This window comes from Brassica napus, chromosome C9 (assembly GCF_020379485.1).
Source record: "Brassica napus cultivar Da-Ae chromosome C9, Da-Ae, whole genome shotgun sequence".
NCBI classification, from domain to species: Eukaryota; Viridiplantae; Streptophyta; class Magnoliopsida; order Brassicales; family Brassicaceae; genus Brassica; species Brassica napus.
In genome coordinates, this window is record NC_063452.1 from 14,782,011 (window position 1) to 14,799,791 (window position 17,781).

At 32.6% G+C, this 17,781-nt stretch overlaps 2 protein-coding genes across 2 annotated transcripts; one reads left to right on the top strand and one right to left on the bottom strand.

Annotated features, from left to right (window-relative positions):
* Positions 1 to 9,497: 9,497 nt before the first annotated feature.
* LOC106391194 (protein DETOXIFICATION 37) lies at positions 9,498 to 12,728 on the top strand. Its single transcript, XM_013831793.2, has 7 exons — positions 9,498 to 9,924; positions 10,266 to 10,897; positions 11,493 to 11,549; positions 11,649 to 11,887; positions 11,997 to 12,115; positions 12,219 to 12,305; positions 12,420 to 12,728. Exons 1-7 carry the CDS (start codon positions 9,619 to 9,621, stop codon positions 12,483 to 12,485), a joined length of 1,506 nt encoding a protein of 501 aa, XP_013687247.2. The 5' UTR covers positions 9,498 to 9,618; the 3' UTR covers positions 12,486 to 12,728.
* Positions 12,729 to 16,318: 3,590 nt separating this feature from the next.
* LOC106393950 lies at positions 16,319 to 17,080 on the bottom strand. The gene is made up of 2 exons (XM_013834588.3): positions 16,884 to 17,080; positions 16,319 to 16,793 (listed from the first exon to the last, which is right to left on the bottom strand). Exons 1-2 carry the CDS (start codon positions 17,078 to 17,080, stop codon positions 16,319 to 16,321), a joined length of 672 nt encoding a protein of 223 aa, XP_013690042.3.
* Positions 17,081 to 17,781: the final 701 nt, after the last annotated feature.

Genomic DNA, 17,781 nt, shown 5'->3' on the forward strand with positions numbered 1-17,781 from the left:
CTATTTCTAAAAGATCAATGTTATCGTTTTTTCACACTTATTAAAAAAAATATAAAATTATATTTTTCAATACATTATTTTTAATTAATTATTTCCAATAACTTTTAACCAATGAAATTTTATTAAACACAATTGTATTTTTTTAAAAGTATAATTTTTCAATAATTAATGTATTGAAAATATAAAAAATGTATCTTTTTGAAACAATTTTTTTTTCTAAAACATGGATCTTTTAGGAACGGAGAGAATATTTTTTTTGTCAGTCAAGAAAATGAAAAACAACTTGCTGTAAAGTAATTCTAGAGAGTATGTGTTATTTTATAAATTAAATGTAGAATTTTGGGATCGTTCAGCTAGATAGATTTTCTACCTAAAAATTAATATAATAAATGATGTAGTTCATTTATTTTATATATTATTTAGGGTTTTTTTGTAACTAACAAGTGAGAGATTTAGTTTCTATTACGTTTTCCGAGATGATAGTTCTTTTGAGCGTCATTCTCATAATGTTGGAGCAAAAATTGATGGACCAACTCTGGACCGGATAGATGTAGATGGGGTTGAATTGTTTGGATCAAGTTCTGATATCATGTTAAGGTAGATATGTTTATAATCGAAAACTATTTAGTGATAAATAGAGTTGTTTATCTATCTTATATATTATTTATGATCTCTTCTAACTACCGATACAAGAGGCTTTCTCTTTAATATAGATTAGTATATCTCTTTTATATCTAATTAAATTTTACGAACAATTGGTGCTATATAATTATAATAATTAAATATATATATATATATATATATAATTATATATATAATTAATTGAGCTATTTTTTAAATATGCATGAAAAACTTAAATAGACATCTCACTTGAAAGGGAAAGATTATGGTTTTTGAGTGGAAGACGGATAAAAGACGGAGGACACACGTCTTTTATCTAATCAAAATATAATGTATCAAATATTTTATAATATTTAAACTATACATATAGAACTGCTAAGAACATTTAGCTTTTTAAAATTTTAGGTCAAGATTATAATTTACAATATACTAATTATTCATATTTAACTCATATATAATTTATAGCTTATTAATTTTTTTTGTATTAAATAAATATTTTGTACATAAATTATAAAATAGTATAAAAAAATATTGTTAAATAATAAATAACTTTAAATTTAATATAAATAATAATAATATTTAAATTAGTTATTATATTTATTTGCTTTCTAAATCTTTAAATAAATATTTCAATTATGAAAGATAAATAGTAATATAGATATAATATAATTATTTAAATTTTGTATAGTTTTTTAAACCGTTTTTATCTATTTTTACCATTCAAACACATGTTTTGGACCGCTAAATCCGTTCGATACACATGTACCGCTCGATTCGCTTGTCGGCTTTTGTTCTGCTAGTTCCGAAAGGCTTGATCCAATTTTCCATTCGAAATCTATATCGGTATTAAAATCATTGAATTAGTTAAGCCAATCTTTTCCCCAATAAGAAATTAAGAATGAAAGCAAATTTTTCGATTGGACTTGTATTTCTTCTTTTTCTTTTTTGAGTAATCACAACATTACAAACGTGATTTAAAAAATAAATACATGGACTATTGTATTTACAAACATAAGATTCGAGCTAATCAGTATTGAGATTATAACTACACAAATTAATGATCGAGTATTATTTGAACCTAATACACAATATATAGGACAAGATATTTTACCAGTTAAATTTGATTTGATTCGTTATTTATTTCCATTATTTTACCAGTTAAATTTGATTTGATTCATTATTTATTTTCATTCAATCCAAAAAAATCGAATATCTGTAAATTTTCGAAGCAAAGTAAATAATAAAACACCAATATTAGTTAAAATTGAAACAAATCATAAATACTAAAATTTTAGAATCGAATATCTGCTCCGATCCGACAAATATATAAATACATGTATATCTTGGTTATATTTAGATTTTTAAATGTATAAGTTTATATAATCATTATGCTAACATATTATTTAACAAATTCTATTGACATTATTACATAAAAAGGAGAAATTTTTTTATGACAATTATACATTTTTAAAGTTTTGTCTTATTATTATTGTTAGCTAATTAAAATTTACAAAACATGCAATTTTACTACTTCTTTTAATTTTTATTTTATGTCATGCAAAAAATATTTTTTAAAATAGATTTGTAATATAAAATTTTAGATTATTTATGTTAATCAAAATGGATGAGATATTCATAAATATCCGTAAACATCTATTTATTTTTTAAATATTTAATTTTTGGATATTTGTATTTTTTGAAACAAAACAAATAAAAAATTGATATTTTACATACGAATAAATCATAAATACTGAAAATTTGATTTGTATTTATTTTGGGGCTTATTTACCAAATAACCAAAAAAGTGTAATTAGACTTTTAGTAAGAAAGTAGAGCGAGATAGAAAAAGAATTAAAGAGATAAATGGTTTTAGTTAGGGCAACATTATCGCAACGTCCCAGCCGGTCCCGAAGGGCAAGGGATCCATAAAAACACTAGACCGAAGGGGAAAGTCGTTGTTTATATAACGTCTCAGCCTGTCCTTCGTCCTTCGTCCTTCGTCCTTTGATATCTCTGGAGTCCTTTGTTTTTTTTATTTTAAAGACTTAAAATTGTTCTAGCAATAATGATGGCCTTAGATAGTGGGTTTGTGTTTTTTGTTTTTTATGATTATAGGGGCAGATTTCCCTTTACTTTGTGTCGACACGTAATACACAATATATTTTTTAGTCTATACTCTATACTAGTTAGGTTGGACATAGGGATCGATATTATCGATCAGATCAGAGAGTTAGGCACCACCTCACTAGCTAAGTTCAATTTATACTTTAGACGTGTCATGAATATTCACCACACAATTACTTTTGTAATTTGTCATTTATGTGATAAATTCGTAAACCTTTTTGCATGGCATTCATAATACGTCAACACTATATCGAAATGGGCACGCGCCCAGGTACGCAAAGGCGACATGCAATTAAATGAGCAGATATCTAGTGTAATTAAGACACGTCTCTTTCTTTTTTTTTTGTGCAAAAGACACGTCGCTTTAACCATTGTTTTTCGTCTCTGGTTGATATTACACTAAATTCTAGCTTACCAAATAGTCGTCCTCTTCTCTTTTCTGCCATTTTACCAAATATTTTAACGCCGTAGATTGATGCAAATGTCTAACTGATTTTATAAATAAATAAAAAATATTAATCGATTAAATTTTTGTCATATATGAATCAATTCTATTCACACTTAATTATTACGGCAAGTATAAAATAAATATAATCGAATTATTATGGTAAATATAATTAATAAAGTAATTAGAAAGAATAAAAATGGTAAAAAATATAATAAAACACTTAAAATAAGTAAGTTGTATTTTGTACGTCTGTAATAAATAAAATCGAATTATTTGGAAAAGACAATAAATAAAATGGTGAAAAATAGTTTAGAAAGAAATAAAAAGTAAGAAACCCCTTAGAAATAAGTAAATATTGTTTTGTATATTAATTTTAATAGAAAAGATATATATTTAAGAAACCATATTCAAGATCTTTGTAACTGCATGTCCCATCCGAATATAGTAGTAAAGGTAGGTTTTAGAGCCTCTTATGTATATTCTAGAATCTTTTGGATACTATTTCTTTCGTTTCATATTAAATGTCGTTTTATAAAATATTTTCTGTTACAAAATAAGTGTTATTTTCGATTTTTAATGCAAAATTTATTAATTTTATGCAAAATTTATTTTTCTATTGGTTGAAATATGGCTAGGTGTATAGGTAATAGTGTTTTTTATACGAAATGTACAAAATTAATTGTTTCTTTAATCCGTGTGTCGAAACCTAAAACGACACTTATAATGAAACAGATGGAATATAACCCCAATTATCCTTTTCAGTGGTATATCCAAATCCAATAACAGCTTTGGATTGTAGTCGAAATGTGAATTTATTCTGTTGCGTAGTAGTGAATCAATATTTAATATCGACCATAGAATGAAGCAACTCTTCGAATAACAAAAAAAAACTCTTCAAATAACAAGATTAGTCCTCAAGTATCTCTTGAGTATCTCGTAGTCATATTCGAATCTGTCTACTCAGGATCTTGTATGTATGTATTTAGTATATCTATACTATTAAAGTAAAATTCTTCGTTTATGCTATTAAAGTAGAATCCCTCATAAAATTCTGTTCATTGTTTTCTAAGTTATTTATAATGTCATGCCTTTGCTTTTAATTTCAATTTTAGTATTATTTAATTAAATGGAGCAAGTGAATATCCTCTACCAATACTTAATGATGTACTATGCTTCGTCTTTCTCTTGATAAAACAACAATTAATAATCTCTAACTAACGGTGTATACTTATCGCAATACAGTCAAAAGTCAAAACTAACTCATCCCTCTATTTTTGGATTTTGTTTAGATACATATTTAAAAATAGCTCTGTGTCCTAATTGGAAAAAGCTGAAAAGATGGTGTAATTATGTATTGCATGCATGACATTTTCCTATGGTTAGATACATCTCTCGGTGTTTACATTTTTTTAAAAATTTGGAAGCCCAATTTATAACAAATTATTAATTTCAGTTCTAAAAGTCAACTTATTATAAATTATTGCAGCAATTTTTTACAACTCGATAACTGTGATTACACCAGATTTAAAATTATATTTTAGAAAATTTAAAAGTAAAAAAAAATATCAAAATATTTTTAATAAATGTAAGATTTATACGTACACATTCTCTACAGTACCAAAAAAACAATCCATATAAGGAAAAGAAAAATAAATAACATTGTAATGGAAAACATATAAATGTTCAAAAAAAAATCAAATTAATCAACATAAAAATTAATGAAAGAGGACAATTATAAATATGCTATAAAAATATCAAATTTATGAAAATAATACATTTTACAAATATTTATCAATTTTTAAATGAAATTTAAAAAAGAAAATGATCTCGCGATTTCAAAGCGCGAATCAAAATCTAGTATTACTATTCTTTGAGAGTAATCCAAGTGAAATACTGGCACTAGCAAAATTTTGACATCGTTTCTAAAGCTAGTATCATTTAATGTGTTCCTACGCATAAGTTGCAAAAGAAAAAAAAAATACAATTTTATTATAGTAAATTATTTATAAAGAAAACAAACTAATTGTTTCGAAGCATTGCTTTCTTTTGCCTGCCAATAAATATGGTTATGTCTGAACTGAAACAAAATAGAAGTTATTGATAAGTCCGTTGCAGTTGAATGTTCTGTAAATGGTTACTCGCGTCGTGTCTTGTTTAATGTTTACTACACAAAATAAAATTTGTGTAGGAATGTCATCTGAATAACTTTAGCTAGGTGTTTACAGCAGTAATATACTTGATCAAAATTAAGAGCATGATTAACCACGGTCTCTTAGTCGGAGTTCTTAACTTATGATTTGACATTTTTTTTTTATACTTTTCAACTAAGAAACGGTTCTTATATCTCTTATTTAAGAGACAGTTCTTAATTTTTTTTAGTTAAAATCTAGAAAAGTTAAGAACCGTCTATTAACTGAAACTAAGAATCCCAGTTAAGAGATTGTGGTTAACGATGGTCTAAATACTGAAAAAAAAAGAAGATCAAAATTTATCAAAAAGAAAAATTCACAAGTCCTTGTGTTTTTACGAGCGAAGCGACTGGATTTTGTGTTTGCTTGCTTAAAATGTTTCTAATTCAACACTAATTGAATTAGTATACATATATGTCATGATCATTATAAACACACCAGGGCGAACTTATTCAAGATCCTTTTTTTGCATGAGTTCTTTAATATTATAATTAAACCAGTAAAGTGAAGAGGACTGCGTATCCATCGGATTAGTCCTAAATCACTAATGTATATAAGCAAACAAAATGCTTTAAGAACATCTAAATTGTCTTCGGCTTCGAACGGTAAAAGCAGTTCAAGCGGGACAGATTAAGCAGATCATGCAGATCAAACAGGACAAGTGCAGATCAAACGAGACAAGTGCAGATCAAACGGATCATGCAGGAGAAAAGTAGATCAAATAATTTATTATAATTTATGAATGACAAAATCAGTTCAAGACTATAGATCATATATTAAAACAATAAAAATCACACCTAGATATCTAAACAAATATCTTAGATTTTATAGGATCGGCCGAATTGTCTGTAAATGTTTTATAAGATACTTATATTTCTTCTATTTTCTTTTTAGGTGATCAAAATTTTCTTGAGAGAACTGGTAGGTTACACTAATATTGAACTTTTGGTTAATTTACTACCGGGAAACTCTCTACTAGTGGGTGTAAGATATATGAAATGATAATTAGTCATGAAAATTATTTGATCGTACAACTCAATAAATACACGTTCTCGGTTAAGATTTCATTTAAAATTGCCTTCTCACAATAGATTTACAAAATTTCAATCATTTACCTATATATTAACTATTTTAAAACATAAAAAAATATTAACTACTTACCCTTGTTGATCTTTATGTAGGAAAATTTATATCTTCTTCCTTTGAAAATGTTGTGTTTTGTCGGCGATTGAACGTTATGTTTATAATTTTAAAACAACACAAACAGTATTAGTGTAAACTATATAGTTTGAGCTAATAATTGTACATTATTTATAAAATCAGATAAATATATTTTAAAGTTAAGTGTTTGTAACAAAATTATTTATTATCAAAAAGAAGAAAAAAAAGCAGATCAACACCACCAAATATTAGCATATGAGATCTGCATGCAAATCTCCCGTTTTTTTCACAAAAAAACAAAAATATTGAACTACATTAAGATCTCCCGCTTAAACTGTTCTTGCAAACAAAAAATGTGAATGATGAATGTATTGCGGGAAAACTGCATCTGCAGGAAAACTGCACTTGTCCTGTCCTTCCATTCATAACCTCAGTCATACAATTTCTCTCCAAACGACAAGGTATCATTTAAATATGGAATAATATGTTGTCTGATTCGATTTAAAATAAGTTAGAATTTTCGAAAGAATTAGTTTTATATTGGAATGGTTGTTAAATCAAGTAAAACAAGTTATTATATGAAGTTATCATTCAGAACTATTGAGGTTTTTACTTTTTAGGAAGGAGTCTACAATTGAATATCCCATCAAATAATAATAATGACCACGTCTACACTCAAGAATAATGCCCTTTCTCAGAAAAAAGAAAGAGTCTACACTCTATAGTGTACCTAGGGGTGTCAATTCAGGCTGGTCCGGCCCGGTCCAAATCCGCTAAGCCCGTAAATATTTGAGCCCGGCCCGGCGCGGCCCGAAAATAATTTGGGCCTAGAATTCAAAGCCCGGCCCGGCCCTTATAGGGCTACAGGGCTTTTCGAGCTTTTGTGGGCTTTTCGAAAAATAATTTGTTATTGTCACTTCCATCGTTTTAATACATGTGAATTTTCATTAAAAAAAAGAGTTTCATTTAAAAAAAAAATGTATAAAGTGAGTTTCAAATTTTCTTGTCTATCACAAATTTTTTATTTTTTTCGTATGTTTTAAAAACATTTTATACACAAACCAAATTTAATAAGATTTAAATAATATTTCAATTAAAACAAAAAATATAAGAGAACAAAATTTATGATAAACATAGTCAAACGTTTCATACTTTATATTTTGAAAATAAAAACATGTTGTACATGAAAGAAGAATGTACTTTTGTAAAATTTAAAATGTAACTCTTGTAATGATGAAACAATAAAGTGCATTAAAAACTTTTATATTTGCTTTATTAGAGTTTAGATAAAAATATTAAAATAATATATCAATACTAATAATAGTTTCGATTACAAGAAAGAAGGATAATATTTACGCTAAAATATAAATTTCGGGTTTTCGGGCCGGCCCTAGCCCAAACGGATTTAAGCCCAAAATACCCAAAGCCCAAATGGGCTTAGCCTGAAAGACCCAATTTTTTTTGGGCTTATAAAGCTAAGCCCAAGGCTGGTAAATTTTAGGGCTGGGCGGACTCGGACTACGGGCTTCGGCCCTAATCGACATGTCTAAGTGTACCTAGACGCAGAAAAAACTGGTCGCAACTTGCAACCGGTGATGTCTAATGTTTTAGTGTCATGTTAATTGACACACGCATATATACTAAACACCCATTGCAATTTACAATCAAATGTTGTTAACTCAAATGGAGTATATAAGGAAAAGCCTGTCGTCAAAAAAAAAATATAAGGAAAAGCCTAAAAGCCACAGTGATGCTTGAAACAAAACATCATTTGGCAAAGCTTTGGGTTATTAGAATCTCTTGATAATCTAAAATAATTCGTATATTTTACTCAAACAAGCTTTTCACACATACTTGTCTTAATTAATATAACAAATTATGTACGTATTTAATGCCATTCTTCTCATTAAAAAAGATTCAACATTTAAATAGGTGTCCAAACCGTTGTTGGTATTAGTTTTCAAATGATCAATCATTTCAATATTATAGAAATATGCATATATTAGTTATTTTACTAATGTTTAGTTAGTTTAGAAAATTATATAGTTTGAGATGTTGTAGAAATAGTTTAGATAAAAATTGAAATTATTTAAGAAAATATGCTATGTCATATTTACATGTTATCTAGTTTAAAAAAAAATATTTATTGAAAATGATCGTAAAAATGATACATAAGCATTTTGTAAAATGGTTTATTTAAGAGGTGTGTAATTTTGGGCCTTGCTGGTAGGCCTGAGACTTTTATCCGAGATCCGGATTCGATCCGAGATTCGATCCGGATCCGATCCGAAAATCCGGATATCCGGAGGGGCCGAATCCGGATCCGGATAGTAAAATGTTGGATCCGTCAAAGCCGGATCCGGATCCGGATATCTTAATTTTTAAGTCCGGATATCCGGATCCGTAAGTTTTATTAATAAATATTTCAAAAATAGTAATATCTATATATAAAAATTTTTTATTTAATATATTTTCATTTTTATAATAATATATATAAATTTTATGTAAATTTTGTAATATTGTACATAGAAATAATTAAAGATGTTATATATATATATTTTAAATTATTGTTAATATTTTATATATATATATTAATATTATTTTTTATTTATTTTAAGGATCCAAATCCGGATCCGGATATCCGCCGGATATTACAATTTTTAGGAGGATATCCGACACCCGGATATCCGAGAACCCCGGATCCGGATAAGGATAGTAAAATTATGGATCCGTCGGATAAGGATCCGGATCCGGATACCTTAAAATTGCCCGGATATCCGATCCGTCTCAGGCCTACTTGCTGGATACAATACGGCAGAAAACAAAAATTATTCAAAAGTGCAAAACAGCCTTTTCCCGTTTCTTCATTTCCAGTTTTGATTTATTTATTATTATTATTATTTCAGTCAGCATACACGGCAAAACTCGCATTATATAAGGCCTACCGAAGTTGCTGAGAGACACACACACAAAAGAGAGAGATAGAGAGAGATAGAGAGAGAGAGGGACGCTATCATCTTTCCCAGATTTCCATTTATTATTTTCTCAAATATTCCAGCAAAAAATAAAGAAATAATGAATTCAGAATCGTTAGAAAATCTCCACCGACCACTGATTGAATCATCGAAATCGTTCATCGACTACCGGCTCGAGACTGTCTTAACCGACCGAGAACTGCCGTACCTCCGCCGGATCTACCTGGCGATGATGATAGAGATGAAGTTCCTCTTCCACCTTGCCGCTCCGGCGATCTTCGTCTACGTCATCAACAACGGAATGTCCATCCTCACTCGTATCTTCGCCGGCCACGTAGGCAGCTCGCAGCTCGCCGCCGCTTCACTCGGAAACAGTGGTTTCAACATGTTCACTTATGGACTTCTGGTAATAACAGTCTCCTCTGAATCTTAACCGGTTTCTAAACCGATCTGTTGTAACTTAAACTTAATCTAAACCGGTTACTCAACTGATCTACTTCAATTTGCAACTTAAACTGAATCTAAACCGATGTTATTGAAACTTAAACTGATCTAACCGGTTCTCAACCGATCCAATGTAAAAAAAGTGAATCAAAACCGGTTATATTGTAACTTATACTGAATCTAACCGATTTAGTTGATTTCTGATATAATAAAGATTTCATCTGATTCTAAACCGGTTTCTTAACCGATCTATTGCAACTTAATCTGAATCTAACCGGTTTTGTTGATTTTCCGGTTATGTAGCTCGGTATGGGAAGTGCGGTGGAGACGTTATGTGGACAAGCGCATGGAGCTCATCGTTACGAGATGCTCGGCGTGTACCTCCAAAGATCAACGGTGGTTCTCATCATCACCTGTCTCCCCATGTCGCTCCTCTTCATCTTCTCCAAGCCTCTCCTCAACACACTCGGCGAGCCAGAACAAGTCGCGTCAATGGCTTCCGTCTTCGTCTACGGCATGATCCCAGTGATATTCGCCTACGCAGTTAACTTCCCCATCCAGAAGTTCCTCCAAGCTCAGAGCATCGTCACGCCGAGCGCTTACATCTCCGCAGCTACTCTGGTCATCCACCTTGTCCTCTCATGGATCGCTGTGTATCGACTAGGGTTTGGTCTCTTGGCTTTGTCTTTGATCCATAGCTTGTCGTGGTGGATCATCGTCGCGGCTCAGATTGTTTACATCAAGATGAGTCCGAAATGTCGCCGGACGTGGGAAGGTTTTAGCTGGAAAGCTTTTGAAGGTCTTTGGGACTTTTTCCGGTTATCGGCGGCTTCAGCGGTGATGCTCTGCCTAGAGTCGTGGTACTCTCAGATTCTTGTTTTACTCGCCGGACTTCTCAAGAACCCTGAGCTTGCTTTGGATTCTTTAGCTATATGGTAACTTTCAAAACTCTAAAATCTCATTACATAATAACATTAATTAAATTGCAAAAAATAACATTAAATTGCAAAACATGATATTTAATTGAATATCTACGTAATTTGCAGTTTTTTACATAGTATTTGTTTCATATACATTATAAATTAAGTATACACTATGTAGCAATGAATTTGAACATGTGATTTTGTCGTATTAAGATAGACAAAAGTAATTATTGCAAAAAGTGTGTATTTAAAACAAAATTATTTCCAGGTTCAGAAATTATCAATGAATGCGAAGATAGTTATAAATAATCGCATTAAAGCGAGACGGATGTAATTAATAACAATTAAATAATTAAATAATTGTAAGTGGTATGATTTCATTTTCAATGAGGGGTCGAAAAAGACAACACGGCTCCTCGTCGTCACGTCATTTTCTTAGTCAGTAGAGAGACCATAGAAAGCTCCTTGAGCTTCTGTCTTCACTTTTGTCGCTTTCTAAAGAGTTTCAAACTGCATGGCGTTTCCAATGAGTAAAACAGCATGCACTTATGGGCCTCGTTAACACATATTATCAAATTACTCATCAAAATTTTGTTTTCTTTTCCAGCATGTCAATTTCTGCAATCTCGTTCATGGTCTCCGTTGGATTCAACGCAGCTGCAAGGTTGGTAACAAATAGTAGTTTTTCTTTTCCCCTCAAAAATATAAATAAATCTTATTCCTTGTTGTTATTAATAATAATATGTTTCTTGGTTGATTTTAGTGTGAGAGTAAGCAATGAGTTAGGAGCTGGAAACCCAAGAGCGGCTGCGTTTTCAACGTTTGTAACGACAGGAGTATCATTATTGCTAGCGGTTTTTGAAGCCGTTGTGGTCATGTCGTGGCGAAATGTCATCAGCTATGCGTTTACTGATAGTCCTGAGGTGGCCGAGGCCGTTGCGGATTTATCTCCCTTTTTAGCCATCACCATTGTCCTCAATGGAGTTCAGCCTGTTTTGTCAGGTAAAAAAGAAGCCCACAAATTAAATCAAATCAACCTTAGTTGATTAATACTTTTAATTATTAATTAGTTTTAAGATTTTAAACTAATGTTGCTAATACAAACTTTTAGGTGTGGCTGTTGGGTGTGGATGGCAAGCATTTGTGGCGTACGTTAACATTGGTTGTTACTACGTTGTGGGAATTCCGATTGGGTTTGTACTTGGTTTCACCTATGACATGGGAGCAAAGGTAAATATACTAATCAGTATTTAATTTTGTTTACGTAAATGTACCTATTAAATAATGATAAATGAAAATAACTAAATGTGTTTGTAATGATTGATTGGTACAGGGAATATGGACAGGGATGATTGGTGGCACATTAATGCAAACCATAATCCTAGTGATTGTTACCTTTAGAACTGATTGGGATAAAGAGGTAAATTAAAAAATATTTTCTATGCTTTTATGTGAAAAGTGTTAGGCATAGATCTTGGTATGCTTTAGGATAGACATGGACCATATGGTAAAGTTTTTTTTATAAATCATTTAGGTGGAGAAAGCTTCGAGCCGACTGGACCAATGGGAAGAGAGCCGTGAGCCGCTTCTGAAGCAGTAAACAATGGTCAATATTTTTGAGAGTATTACATGAAAGATGCCAATTTAATTGATAAACACACATATTTTTTCAATCGAAAAATGTATGTTGTTTTGTTGATTAATGACTCGGAAATTTATTTATTTATTCCTGGAAAAAGGGGGAGAGGAAACAAAATTGTAATCAGTATTTCAGTGTGCGAGTTGTTGTAAAAAGAATGAAATTCTATATATTTCATTAATGAATAAGACATCTTTTATATAAGGTTTACAAAATACAGAGATAAAAGAAAAGAGTACAAATCATAATTCAACTAGATTTATGATAACTATTAAAGACATAAATGAAAAGATTACATATATAAGGAAAATGAAATAGAGTTTTCTTTTCTCTAAAGCTTGTGGCCGCCTCTTTCTCTCCTCTAAGGCATGCGGCCGCCTCTCTCTAGGGTTTCAGCTATGTCTCTTTCTTCTAGGGTTTGAGCCGGTTATGGGACCGGACCGGTTATGGACATTCATCACTTCATTTATAACACTTCCCCTTGGATGCCATAACCATACATGATTGTAATACGCTTCACGTTGCCTCATTAAAACCTTATCAGGAAAAATCCAGTGGGACAAAACCATGATGAAGGAAAAATAGTACAACACGTACTACTCCCCTTGATGTGAACCTCAGTGGAAATTATTTAGTCTACGCATCTGATGCGTGATCTTCCTGAACGTGCAGGTGGGAAGTAAACAAATCGGTCAAGTTATTACTGAACCGTAATTGGACCACTTCGACCTCTTCGGCCTTCTCTCATGTCCTTTGACATTGTGTGCCTTTAGTAAAGTAGATGTGCTGAGCAATGCGGATTGCATTGTACTCGAAGATCACTGTCGGTTCTTTGCAAACTCATGTGTGCATGAGTCTTTGCAAATCGTGTGTATATGGATAATATACCTAGCATGGTTCCATGAATTAATAATCTCAGGTTGTAAACCTATGATCCGGTGTATCTTATACACGGAAGTTTACCCATATCTTTTCCATTGATCTTTCTCTATTATCATGTTGAGTCATAGATCTCAACCACATAAGCTCTCGAATACCTTGGCTATTATGATTGGTTATGATGATAAAGTGCGGACTACCATCGACCATACTATACTCTGATCGATTCATTTTTTGAATTATAGACATTGTCTATATATGTCTGCAACTCGTTCCATGAGCGTCCAAGATCATTGCTGCAAGGATTTTACAGTCTTATCAAACTATGGCTCTGCGGCCAAATACATTCGTGGACCTCGGTTATCAATCTCTCTTGCGTTCGGTAATGCCATATATATATCAGACATTGCAGTCCCTTATCCATATCTTGATGGCGTCCCATGACCTCTCTGCCGTGGATCATATCACACACTGAATATACATTAGGTTATGGACTTCGATCACACATTCTTATGGACTGCAACCTATTGGTATCCGATCGAGAAGGATATATTAAATGTCTCCTCTCAGCCTCACAGCAGTAGCAGACTGTTTTGCTATGCCGGATCCTTATCTAAGGGATCTGATGTTGGATTGGTCTATCCGGAGAACATGCTATCCGAGGTAGCAATCTGAGACAATCCGAATTACCTTTCTTTGGGCTGATCTTTCTTTTCCACTAGCCCGTACTACAATCTAGTCGGTCCATGCTAGTGTCACAGATCTGTATAAACCTTTTAACCTCTCTTTAGGTTGGTTTAGTATAAACACAAGGAATTCGAATTTCTTTATTAGTTTACATATGGACTGAATTTGATCGTTCTTATAGAACTCCTTTACTAATATTACATACTATATGCAGCTGCTTTGTTTTAGTCCGTGAACAGCTTAGGAACAATGTTGTATTTTATCCAGTGATCCATATGCTGCTTACTACATCTTTATATGTCAATCTAATTTCTTTCTTATGACCAGACCTTTGTCAATTTCGAAATTGTGTAGCAGCATCCACCACATAGGAGTTTATCTCCTTATAATATGTTCCATGGTCTCTGTGAGTATCCTTGTGTAACAAGCTATGATCGTATGCTGTTAGTAGGAAACATGAACACCTTTAGACCTCGTGATCATGTACCATATCTCACGGTTTCTTTTCCCTCACAAGACCCATCTATTTCACTGGTTTATATCAGATGACGTTTATGTATATGTATGTATGGCCAATACGCCTATCTCTTCTTTATAGATACTTTAAACCCCACGTTTATCTTTTCAATCTAATCTTTAATCTTTATGAGTACTCTTTCGTGGGTTATGATCCTCGTTTATATCTTTATGTTCAAGTGCTACTCTCTTATGTACAAATATATATTTTTGTGTCGACACTTATATATGGTTCCATTGTGTTCCAGACATGATCTAATCGATTTGAGATTTCATTATCCAGGACCTTTATTACCTAGTAGCTTGGCGTCCCAAACTACATGGTTTGGTACCTTAAATGTTTAGCTGCGCAGCCTTTTCTCAATGTCTGGTCTGGTTTCCTTATGACCTCGGATTTGTATTCTATGCACCTTTCTCTTTTTCTTTCCGAGGTTCCTTATCTTATGAAACACTTTGGTCTATCTTGTATAGACTCTGTAGCAACTTGACTGTGTCTCTTTCTAGGACATTAGATTTTGTTTGGTGCTAAGCTGGTTATGACTTAGTCATTCTTTTCTTTTCTTTTCGGGTCAGTGTCTGGCATCTCGATTAGCTAGCTATATATAATCTTTTCTTTCTTTGGACGTCTATAAGCCTAATCCGAGGATCTTTGCCAAGACAATGATGGTTGATACCATTCTGTTTCTTATCATTCTTTACTCTTTACCAGCTTATAGCTTTCTCCTTTCAATGTTGGATAGTCGGATTCATTGATCATGCAATCCATGTACCTGGCCACTTTCTGATCACCCATATTTGGCTCAAGGTCTCTTAGAAGTCGTGGGAGAAAGTCTTACTCTTATCCAACATATATTCCCAATCCTCTTCTGAGGTTCCATCTTAGACGGCACATATGTCTGTGGTGGTTTATTCAAAGTCACTTAAGATGGTGTATGTCTGGTTTATGACCCGTATTCAATCTGAGATGGGAATATCTATGCTTTAGGATGGATGTCTGATCCTTATAGGTAATGGACTGCATGGCCAAGCCGTTTATATCATGGTCATAGACCATGGTTCACGAATTTGTTCACGAATTTGTAGTATTGATCATGTATCACAGGTTTATCATCTCTCCCCTTCATGAACGTACTATAATTTCGTGAAGTAGGACAATAAAGCCTAATAAGTTTCCCTTTGTGTACATGTTTCACAACGTGATATCTTATGGGATAACTCTTTGTGTCTTCTCAATATCAATCTTTGCATCAAGTTTAGACTAGGATGGCTAATCCGGTCTTGCCATAAAGTGTATAATTTTCGTGGGATATATCAGTATGATCACCACGGCTCTTGCCTCTTATCATACTGATATGTAGCATAGTTTTGATCAGTATATTACATAGGTATAGTCTTGATCACTTTCTGAAAAGGGTCTTAGGCGTTTTCTTTCTTTCTTAAATCTGAAGGAACTTGTTTCCTTTTGCCCATTGTTTCTATTTGGAAACCATTTTATTATAACTCAATGGGTCATACATTCTTGGGTGTATATAATGCCCTTTAGGCAATGCCTTGGCCATAGATTTCTTACTAGGCTACTATACCCGTACTATAATGCCCTTTAGGCAATTTCTTTATCAATAAAATCATTCACATTATCAAGCAAAATCAGGCAAGATATAATAGCAATGAGCTCAATGCATTTCATAAAACAATAAGACAAGATGTCGATTTTAGTCTTTGAGACAATCAGAAGTCTCAAAATCCAAGAGGTCGTCCTTTTCAAGGTCGGAATCATCATCAGCATCATACTCGGTATCATGAACCATATGGGCTTCCAGGTTCTTGTTCTTAAGGCTCTCTTGATAGAGCTCACATAGATGTTTAGGGGTTCTACAATTCTTGGCCCAATGGTTACTCATCCTGCATCTGTGACAAGCTGATTTGGTCGAGTTAGACGGTTTGGATATGCCACCTCGACCACAACCATTACTGCCTCGGCCACGACCATAGGTGGAATCACGACCATGGTTATTGTGGTTTCCTTGCCAGCCATATGAGTAGTTGTCACGGCCACGTCCTTTGTATCTACTACGGCCTTTGCCGTGTGATCTCTTATCATCATGGACGTGGTTGCACTCTTTGGGATCTTTCTTTTCAGCCTCATTGGCTTCTGGTAATGCTGCTGTTCCGATGGGTCTCATCTCACTGTTTTTCATTAGAAGTTCATTATTAGCCTCGGCCAGGAGTAGGCACGAGATCAGATCAGTGTATGAGGCGAAGCCTCTCTCTCTATACTGCTGTTGCAGCAACACGTTCGTCGAATGGAACGTCGAGAATGTTGTATCAAGCAACTCTTTCTCGGTTACTTCCTCACCACAAAGTCTCATCATTGAGACTATCTTAAACAATACTGAATTGTATTCATCCACAGACTTATAGTCCATGAATCTGAGATTCTTCCACTCATGTTTAGCCTTTGGTAATAGCACCATTTTCTGGTGATCATATCGTCGCTGTAAAGCGGTCCAAAGGTCTAGGGGATTCTCCATGGTGAGGTACTGATCTTTTAGACCCTAAATGAGATGGTGGCATATAATACTTATAGCCCTGTACCAATTCTTATCAGTCTCATTGTTTCCTTCGATGATAGCATCACCGAGTTCCTTTGACCTCAAGTTAATCTTTGTGTCAAGTGCCCATTGCAAATAGTTGTCTCCGGAGAGATTAAAGGCATCATAGTCTAGGTTTGAAATTTTCGACATCTGAATCACATTATCATTCGAAATTTAGGGTTTCACAATGTGATCATGTGGCCGCAAGACAATCAATAATCTCGGCCACAAGCAAGTCTTATACAATCATGTTTTCAAACAATCTAAAACGACCATGGTGCGATCAATCATAGATTCTATATTAGGCCGCACGGCCATACAATTCTATGATGCAAACTATTCAAGTTTATACGATCTATATGTCATGTTGTTCGATATTTTAAAACAAGACGAATGCAATTCATATTCAGTTTTATATGTTTATGCAAACAACCCTAATCAATCGGTTTCTTATTATGAAAATTAGAGTTTTGATTTAAGCAATACTAGAATTTGATTTTAGTAATATGAGATCAAGGTTTCAAGGCCTTTAGGAAAATGAGATTTAGTGTTTTAAACATTTAAGTGGCTGATTTTATCAG